This window comes from Emys orbicularis, chromosome 10, assembly GCF_028017835.1.
Source record: "Emys orbicularis isolate rEmyOrb1 chromosome 10, rEmyOrb1.hap1, whole genome shotgun sequence".
Taxonomy (NCBI): Eukaryota; Metazoa; Chordata; order Testudines; family Emydidae; genus Emys; species Emys orbicularis.
In genome coordinates, this window is record NC_088692.1 from 50,596,059 (window position 1) to 50,605,597 (window position 9,539).

At 54.1% G+C, this 9,539-nt stretch overlaps 1 protein-coding gene across 1 annotated transcript in view; it reads right to left on the bottom strand.

The window, feature by feature from the left end:
* LOC135885151 (collagen and calcium-binding EGF domain-containing protein 1-like) overlaps nt 1-6,349 on the bottom strand; it is a 31,371-nt gene extending 25,022 nt beyond the window's left edge. Inside the window, exons 1-2 of the mRNA XM_065412792.1 lie at nt 6,267-6,349; nt 2,214-2,294 (exon numbers count right to left, since the gene is read on the bottom strand). Of these exons, the coding sequence (XP_065268864.1) occupies nt 2,214-2,294; nt 6,267-6,349 (164 nt within the window). The remainder of the gene's footprint in view (nt 1-2,213; nt 2,295-6,266) is intronic.
* Between the last annotated feature and the right edge of the window lie 3,190 nt (nt 6,350-9,539).

Here is a 9,539-nt window from a genome sequence, read left to right on the forward strand (position 1 = left end):
TTTTACACCCCTGAGAGATGTAGCTGTGCTGATGTCTGTTCCCAGTGTTGGCCAGCTCTGCGTGACCTAGTGGCCAAGTCCCATTTAAGAGCCTAAGGGCTTGGCTACACTCAAAACTCCAAAGCGCTGCCGTGGGAGCGCTCCCGCAGCAGCACCTTGAAGTGCGAGTGTGGTCGCGGCGCCAGCGCTGGGAGAGAGCTCTCCCAGTGCTGCAGGTACTCCACCTCCCCGAGGGGATTAGTTTACAGCGCACTGGCGCTTTACAGCGCTGTAACTTGCTGCGCTCAGGGGGGTGTTTTTTCACACCCCTGAGCGAGAAAGTTGCAGCGCTGTAAAGCGCCAGTGTAGCTATAGCCTAAGGCCTGGTCTACACCAGAAAATTAGGTCGAACTAACAAAATCAGTCAGGGGTGTGAAAAATCCACAGCAGCATAGTTAAGAGAACCTAACCTCCGGTGCAGGCAGCATTAGGTCAATGGAAGAATTCTTCCATCGACCTGGCAACCACGGAGGTGGATTACCTATGCCGGTGGCAGTACCCCTCCCGTCAGTGTAGATTGTGTCTATACTGAGCCGCTACTGCGGCATAGACAAGCCCAGAGTGTCGCTGACTTTCATTAAAACTCAAAGTACTAAAGCCCAGGTCCTCAAGGGTATTTAAGCTCCGAACTCTCATTGATTTCAGTGGGAGTTAGACACCTAAATACCTTTTAAAATCTGGCACTAAGTCACTTTTGAAATGGGACGTAGGCTCCTAAACCACTCAGATGCCTTTGAAAATATACTCTCTATATGTGTGTGTGTGTGGACAGCACCTAGCGTATTGCAGGGGCGGCGCGACTACAAATCTGCTGGATCAAAAGGTACGTCTAGGGTGGCGTGTAGAGTACGGACACTGCACACCCATGGGTGTCTATAGTGTGTAGATGGTGTGGCATGGCTTGGGGGGGTCGAGTGCCCTACATGCCTGAATCCCCCAGGGTACATACCCTACATGGCTCTCTGCCCACCCAAGCAGTGACTCCCGTCTACACTGCTATTTGTAGCAGGGCAATGTCCTGCTGCCTCCCACCCCTTCCAGAGCCTTTCACTGTGACGGTGTAGTCACACACTGCAGTGACAAGTGGGATGCAGCCTGCCTTTCACTGCGGCACGGTGGTACTCAGCACGCCACCATAAGTGTGGACATAGCCAAAGAGAGACCCAAGGATTCAGTGCAATGGGCACAGAGTTGCCATGTGCGTCTGCAATCTTTCTTTCAGCAAGTGGCTGGGCGTATTCAGCTCTCTCCCAAAACTCCACGCTGCTCTATTTCTCCAGTCTCCAAAGGCTCAAGAATTCCCTTGGCGATGCAGAAAAAATGCTGGAGTGTCTGCCTTAAAAAATGCCTTTGCAATGACTGGAGGCTGCCAAGCACAGCTCTCCTCAGACCATTTTCGACTGGAGATGACGCCGGTCCGAGGGAAGCTGGTCACATCTGGTGCTCAGCTGAGCTGCCTCGGAGAGACACATGGTTTGGGTTTGGACACTTCAGACCTCCTGTTTCTGGTACAGGATTAGTGATCTCAATAGGGCTATAGATCACACACGGCACCTCAGTGCACAAAGCCCTGACTGGGGAAGAGAGCGACTCATGCCCGGGAGGGTTTCACTGGAGAAGCTCTGGGTAATAACAATAATACTGTGACTGTTTTATCTGAGAGTCTCAAAGCACTTTACAAATATTAACTCATTAAGCCCCGGAACGCCCTCAGGCCTGATCCTGCATTCCTCACACATTCACACTCTCCACAGTCAGTGGGCTGGACCCTCAGCATAGCTCTACTGGAGTCCTTGGAGCAACGCTGATTTACACCAGCTGGGGCTCTGCCTGGGCGTTGTGACCATGCAGGGTCAGACCCCTTGTGGTGCAGTTATTATCCCCATTGTACAGCTATGGGAACCGAGGCACAGAGACCAGAAGGGACTTGCCCTTGGTGCGAGAGTGGAAGACCCAGAAATAGAACCCAAGCATCCTGGCTCCTGTTTCCCCGGATTTAACCATTAGATTACACTCTGTCACAGTCACTCTATCCTGAGATCTGTGACCTGTTTGTTTATCCTCATTATAGGAAAGACAAAGCCTTCTAGATGCCCCCCAATTTCAAAATCCTTGGGGTGCTACATATGCCTCCCCTTTCCCGCCCTGAGCTTCCAGATAGGCACATGACTTACCGTAAGCATGTGGCCGGCGTCCCACCTGCTCCTGTGCAGGAATATTCCACGGTCAGGATTTTATTCTCGGGACAAGATTCGCTGCAGGAAAGATGAAGGAGGAGTTTAAGTCTAGTTTGTTCCTTCCAGATTGGATCGCAGGCTGCCTTGGTTCCTAAAGCCACCTCAGCCTGTCCCACCTGAGTGACATAAGCACCTGTCGTGGCTTTTGCTCACTGGTCTCGGGTCTGGAGTGACATGAGGGCCTTAAGGTTGTATTTGTCAGAAGTAACTGTCCCTCCAAACAGACCACATCACAGGCAAGTGCCCTTGGATACTTGTGACCCGAGAGGCTAGTCAAATTTTGGTGCCCTAACTGCATCGACCTAAGCGTTATGCCTCTTGCGGAGGCGGAGTGATTAGGTGGGTGTAGTGGGCGACTTACATCAGCGGGAGCAACGTTGTAGTGTAGACACTTACAGAGTTAGGTCATCATAGGGCAGCTTACATCAACTTAACTCTGTAGTGCAGACCAGGCACTAGGCTTTCTTGTTTTTTTCCTCTCTGTTCTTGGGTGTGTCCTCAGTATCAGTGTGATCTCTTGCACACCCATACAAACCTACCCCAAGCAATACTCAGCCCAGAAGCGCCTGGGCGGGTTCACACACACCTTTGTCTTAGGTGGCATTTATGTTTACAGTTATGTTAACAGAAGGATGAGTTCACACCTATCAACCTCAATGAGTTTTTAACCCAACGCATGATAAGGTTTCACCCAGTTCATAACAATATGCTGCTCTTGGCAAGGGCTCCTAGCCAGTGGCATGCCTGCCTTTACCTTGCTATTAGCCCATAGTTAAGGTTAAGGTTTTGTCAAGGTTATTTTTAGTAAAAGTCAGGGACAGGTCATGGGCAATAAACAAAAATTAATGGAAGCCTGTGACCTGTCCCTGACTTTTACTAAAAATAACTGTGACAAATGGAGCTGACAGGGGGAGGACTGAAGCCTGAGTGGAGGAGCAGGGGGCATGGGAGCCCAAGCCCCACTGCAGAAGGGTGGGGGCGGTCCAGCACCTGCCACCCGGGCAGCTCGGAGTTGCTGGGGCCCCCCACAGAAGCTGGGAGTTCCAGGGTCCCCCCACCACCCATGGCGGTTCGGAGCTTTCCTGGGCTACAATCTTACTTTTTTAAAAACAAAAGCTGAGATTTTCATCTGATCACATGACTTGGGGAACTAGGGCTTTAAACAAAACCTCCAATATTGTGAGAGTTGGCAATGCTGCACTAGGCCAAAGTCATCCTGGCGTCACTCCATTGCTGTGATGCTTCCTCCGCAGCTCACAGGAACCTCCTTGAAACGCTCTCTAAACTCCATCCAACCCATTTCGTCCTTCCATTATGAAAGTCACTAAGTTCCCCCTCCAGGCAACTGTTAAACCCTCTGGCTGGACTCCTTGGTAACATCTGAGCCAGCTGCAGCAGTAACAACCCCGAGGGGGGTCTAAGAGTGGCCCGGAAAACCACACCGACTCACGCCATGCGGTGGTTTGGGAGCTGGGTAAGGCGGAGTGTTCATGTGTCATGGGGAGGAGAGGAAGTTGTTGTGCTGCTGCGGGTAGGAGGTTTGGCAGCACTGGCCCCATCAACACAACTGGCGTGTCTGAAACATCTTTTGCAGATATTTTTTTGACAGGCATAAGGAGATGTGTCATTGCTTCCAGTTAGTCCATTGTGCAACACCAGGAAAAACAATTTACTTGGAGGCTCCACAAAACGTGCCGCAGGGGATGGAGGGTCGGCGCCTCAGCTGCTGTATGTTGGCATAGATCCACTGAAGTCGACAGAGCGAGTGGGTCTGTTTACGCCAAGGGAGGATCTGGCCCTTAGCAAATATTTTGGTGTTTATGTCCTTAGCTATAAATCATTCTGCTCAGACAGGCTGTCTGTCTGTGTGTCTTGCAGATGAGTGGGATCTTTCTCTCTCTCTCTCTCTCGTTCTGCAGCACCGAACATGTTAACAAAACAGATGGGCCTGATTTGGGGCCTCGCTCTTATCCCCAGGTTGACACTGGTGTAACCCCACTGACTGTAAGGGAGTTATGCCTCATTTACCCTCCTGTAAGTGAGAAGAGAATCAGAGCCCAAACCTGAAGTCCTTCCTCCCTCAGAATTCCCACGGGGTCAGATCCAGACCTGATGGAAGCAGATGCAGTGTCAGTGGGGTCACTAGAGTTAGTCCTTCTTAAACCAGGCTGGAACTCAGCTCCCTGACCTCAGTTACAAATGCTGAAGGGGTAAGTAAAGGTGTTTGTGTGCAAAGCCTGTTCCAAGCATGCCTTCAGGGGGACAAGAACCACATGGCCCCGGGGTTCTTCCTCCATGGGATGGGCAAAGGCATGTGGTAATCCAGACACTGGAGGCTGCAGTAGCTTTTGATGATAAACTCTTTGGGGCAAGGGCTGGCTTCAGACACATCTGTACAGCCCTTAGCGCAATGGGGCCCCGCTGAGCTCAGTTTATTCCAGTCCCCCATTTGTCCACATTACAAAGCAACCACACACCTCATCCTTGGCACAATTGTCAGTCCGGGCTGCACTCTGATGCTGTAGGGCCAAACTGAGCTGCAGAGGGGCTCGGGGGCTCTGAGCTGCAGAGGGGCTCTGGGGATTAGTAACAGGGAATGGATCCCTTCGCTGCCAGATCATTAGTTCAGCGCTGGCCCAGGTTGCAAGCGCTGAAAGTCATTTACCAGCTGAGGGCTGCTCAGTGGCTTGTGCGAAATGGGTCCAGTTCCTAGGGCACAACTGCCAAATGCAATTAACGCTAATTGGCAACCCCTTGGTGGCCCTCCCAGAAGAGAGGCTAGGGACTGAATGCACAATGGAGACTGAACTCTTTCTTCTCTCCTCACTCAAGAGGTAGGGAAGCTCTTGCTGCCAGGGCCCATGCTGTGCCTGCCCTATAGACAAATCCACAGAGGACTGTCATCCACAGGGCTATTGTCAGCCCAGCACTAAATGCACCTTTAAACAAAACCACACAAAGGATTGACCTACAGTGAAAGAGCTGCAATAGGACCCAGGACTGGAATAGCAGGGGGGCTGCAGGTGAGGACTGGGGGGCACTGGCAGAGCAGGGGGGGGGAGCCCAGGACTGGAATAGCAGGGGGGCTGCAGGTGAGGACTGGGGGGCACTGGCAGAGCAGGGGGGGGGAGCCCAGGACTGGAATAGCAGGGGGGCTGCAGGTGAGGACTGCGGGGCACTGGCAGAGCTGGGGGGGAGCCCAGGACTGGAATAGCAGGGGGGCTGCAGGTGAGGACTGCGGGGCACTGGCAGAGCTGGGGGGGGGGAAGCCTAGGACTGGAATAGCAGGGGGGCTGCAGGTGAGGACTGAGGGGCATTGACACAGCTGGGGGGAGCCCAGGACTGGAATAGCAGGGGCTGCAGGTGAGGACTGGGGGGCACTGGCAGAGCTGGGGGGGGGGAAGCCCAGGACTGGAATAGCAGGGGGCTGCAGGTGAGGACTGGGGGGCACTGGCAGAGCTGGGGGGGGGGAAGCCCAGGACTGGAATAGCAGGGGGCTGCAGGTGAGGACTGGGGGGCACTGGCAGAGCTGGGGGGGGGGAAGCCCAGGACTGGAATAGCAGGTGCTGGCTCAGCCCCAGGAGCTCAGTGGCTCTGAGGACAAGTGGCAGGTGCCAGTCACCAGAGACCTGTGTAAGCAGAGTCCCGTCGGGCTCGCCAGTGACCTGCTCCTGGCGCTGGGGCGCGCTGGGGTGCCGGGAGCTGGCGGGGGGGCAAGGCGGGAGGTGCCGGCTAGTGGCCGAGAAGTTGCGCCCGGCCCGTCACGCTCCTTACGGGAAGGAGCCGTTCGAGCTTCCCAGGCGGGCCGGAGCGCAGAACTGCGGGGATGTTCGCAGGGCAGAGCAAGGAGCAGGCTCGGCTGCGCTGGGGCGTGCGGTTCCCGCACTGCGCCCCCGATCCGCCCCACACACCCCAGCGGGAACCCAGGGCTTGCCTCTGCGCCCGGCTCGCCGGCCCTCGCCCCGCAGCCCCAAGCGCCCCGCATCTCACCTCTTCCGATCCCCGGAGAGCGGCGGGAAGGGGCCGGAGAGCAGGGAAGCGAAGAGCAGCTCGGCTTCCAGCAGGCGCAGCATCGCCCTGGACTCCCTCCCCAGGGCAGCCCCTCACAGCCGGGCCATGCGGGACCCCGCAAGGGGCTGGCGGCTCTGGGACAGCTCGGCTTCTCCCGTTGCTCCCCCGGGCCGGGGACCCCTGCCTGGCAGCCCGGCGCCCAGACGCGGCTCCCAGTCCCTGCGCAGGGTGTCCACAGCTCCGCTCTGTCCTTGTCTATCTGCCCGTCTGACTCGGCCGCCCTGCAGCGAGGCTCCCTGGGACGAAGACAGAGTTCAGCCCTCCTCGGATCCCTGCCTTCTCCTGCGCTCGCCGCTTCGCCCTCGCCTTTTGTGTCCTGGCCGAGAGCCCCCTCTCCTGGTGCCAAAGGCTGCGTCCCTCTCCACCAAGACCTGCCCAGCGTCCGCAGCTTCTTTCCCAGGCCCGCCAGCTCTCCCTGGAGCATCCTTCTGCCAGCCTAGCCCGGATCTTGTTTAATCTTCAGGAGCTCTCCGGAATCGTGCCTGGATCTTGCTACATCTTAATCCTCTCCCCGTGCGGGGATACCGGTGATGGGCCTGCAGCCAAACAGGGAACTGCCCAGAGGTTATGGGCCCCAACGGGTAGAGTGACCAGATGTCCGGATTTTATAGGGACAGTCCCAATTTTGGGGGCTTTTTCTTATATAGGCACCTATTACCCCCCAGCCCTGTCCCGATTTTCACACTTGCCCTCTGGTCACCCTACCAACGAGGCATGTACAGTTAAAATGGGTGCCAAAGCCATGTAGAGTGGGAGTAGAGACTAGCACTGAGGGAGGAATGGTAGCACATTTTCACCCCCTTTAGCACCCCTTTCCAGAACAGTGTAAAGGGACCTTTGAGGAACTGAGAGTCAGACCCAACACAGGCATTGGGCATGGCACTAGGGAGAGGAATGGGCTATGAGGGGCCTGATTCTCCTTTCCCACGGGTGTAAATCAGGCCGAACTCCCCTGGAGTTGGTGGAATTTCACCCCTGTCTGGGCACAGGGGGGAGGGCCCATGCAACTGAAGTGCATTATTGTCCTGGTGATTGATTTTGTCTCCAGTCAGGACAAATACAAAACTCCCAAGTTAAGCTCTGAGCACCTTGCTGATCATTTGAAACTAGGAGACCAGGATGGCAAACATCAGCTCACTCCTTCCACCAGCCAGGGGCATCCAATCAAACACCAACACCTCCATGGCCTAGTCTTGGTCCCCTGCCTCTCTGCAAAGGCCAGCTGAATCAAATGGGCCCTGCCCTTGACCAGTCTTTTGGACTAGGGATGGGAGGGAATTCCAGAGCCCCTGGGGCCCTCATGGAGAATGCCCTGCCAGCTCGCCGTCACCTCTAAGCATCAGTCTCCTAAGAGAAGTGGGAGAAGTTTCCTCTCTGGAGGAATTTAAAATAGGTCTGAACAAAACATAGAGAACAATCCTGTGCTGGCAGGGAGATCAACTGAAGGACCTTCCGTCCATGGGCCAGATTGACAGCATGTGCAACTCAGCCTCGCTCCATAAACTTCAATGGTGTGGTGCCAATTTACACCAATTGAGGATCTGACCCCTGAGCTTTTATGGGCCAGATTCTGATGTCAGTTACACCAGTATATCAGAAGCTGGCCCTAGTCTCTCCCCTTCCAGAGGCTGACTGTGATATATGCGGAGTTTACACCTGAAACTATTTCAAGGTCATAACCAAACCTTACAAACAGAGGCAGTGCTTGTTGACCTGTGCTGCTGGCTTTGGCATAGCTGTGTTGAGTTCATGAACCCTTCCCCTGTAATTTAAACCCAGGGATCTTTAAAGCATGATTCAATTTAAAAACCCAACCAACTTGTTTTGCTAGCTAAGGAGTAACCTGTGCTATCTATTCAGGACACATTCTGCCACCCAATGCATAGGAGCGATGCCTGCCACAGAGGTGCTGCACTGATTGAGTCATTGGTATTTTTCTCTTGCCCTTTTCTGCACACACCCCCCCACCCCGCCCCAGCCTTCCCCATATTTGCTTCTCACTCTGCCCATTCTCTGCTCTGTTTTTTTCCTCCCTTCTCCTTTTCTCATTGTCTTCTAGCTTAAGTAGGATGTGAGCCTGATAAAGTTTGTGATCAAACCGAACCTACATGCCCACAGTATCTGCTTGGCTTTGAAATTAGGCAAAAGGAGCTCCATAGTCACAAGCAAGTTCATTCATCCCCAAAGATTTTGATATCCCTCCACCAAAGGAACACCAGAGGATACTGTAGCCTGAGACAAATGAAACTCATCTCACGAGTGAGAAATCTAAGCCAGGAGCCTCGCCCGCTGTCCCAGATTAGAGAAATTTGGACATGGGATAAATGCCAGTAAGAGATGGTTATGAATCAGTGGTTCTCAACTGTTTCTATACCATGCACTCAGGTGACATCAGAAAAGAGTTACAAGACTTCCCTTCCATAAAATTCCTTATCCCATCCCATCCAGCCATAAAGAATGGGAGGAAGTCATGCCCCCCAATATGTCTTTGTGACCCCATGCAGTCACAGCCCCCAAGACTGAGATAGATAAGACAGGTAACCAGGAGTCTGGGGACCTTGTGTCCATGCTGAGGGAAAGTGCTGTCTGTGAAATCGAAACCCTGCTCCAGCTGCAGTCAATGGCTGTCAGTCAAAGCAGGATTGGGTGCCCAGGAATCTTGGAGTCAATGCAGGTCTTAAAAAACAAACCTCAAAACTTGTGCCTGGTTCATATGTCAGACAGGGGCGTGAAGGAGGGTGGGGGGAGCAGATGGCAGAGCTGTGTGGGGGTTTTTTCAGTTGCAGCACTGGATGCAGCAGAGGTGGCAGGAATGCCAAAAGTTGTCTGGGGCCAGATCCTCAGCTGGAGTAAACTGGTGTAGTAGCTCCATCAAAACCCTCCATATCTGTGGGCTAAGGCTGGGTCTCGGCAGCTCTAGGCAGCTCTGAGGTAGGCATGTGAAATTTAAACCAGGGCAGGGACTGGGAGAGCAGCTTCACAAAGCCAGGAGAAGCGTGGGTGGGAGCCTCTCGCTGCCCTCCCGCTGGGTTCTCCTGAAGATCAATGGCCTTGTTTTCTCAAACTCTGCTTCCGCTGAGTCAATGGTGAAACCCCCAGAGACAGTTGGCAGAGTTCGGCCAGTGCTAAGCCCCTTTGAAAATCCCACCCTCTTCACGGGGAAAATAGGGCCTTTCTGGATTTGGAACCAAA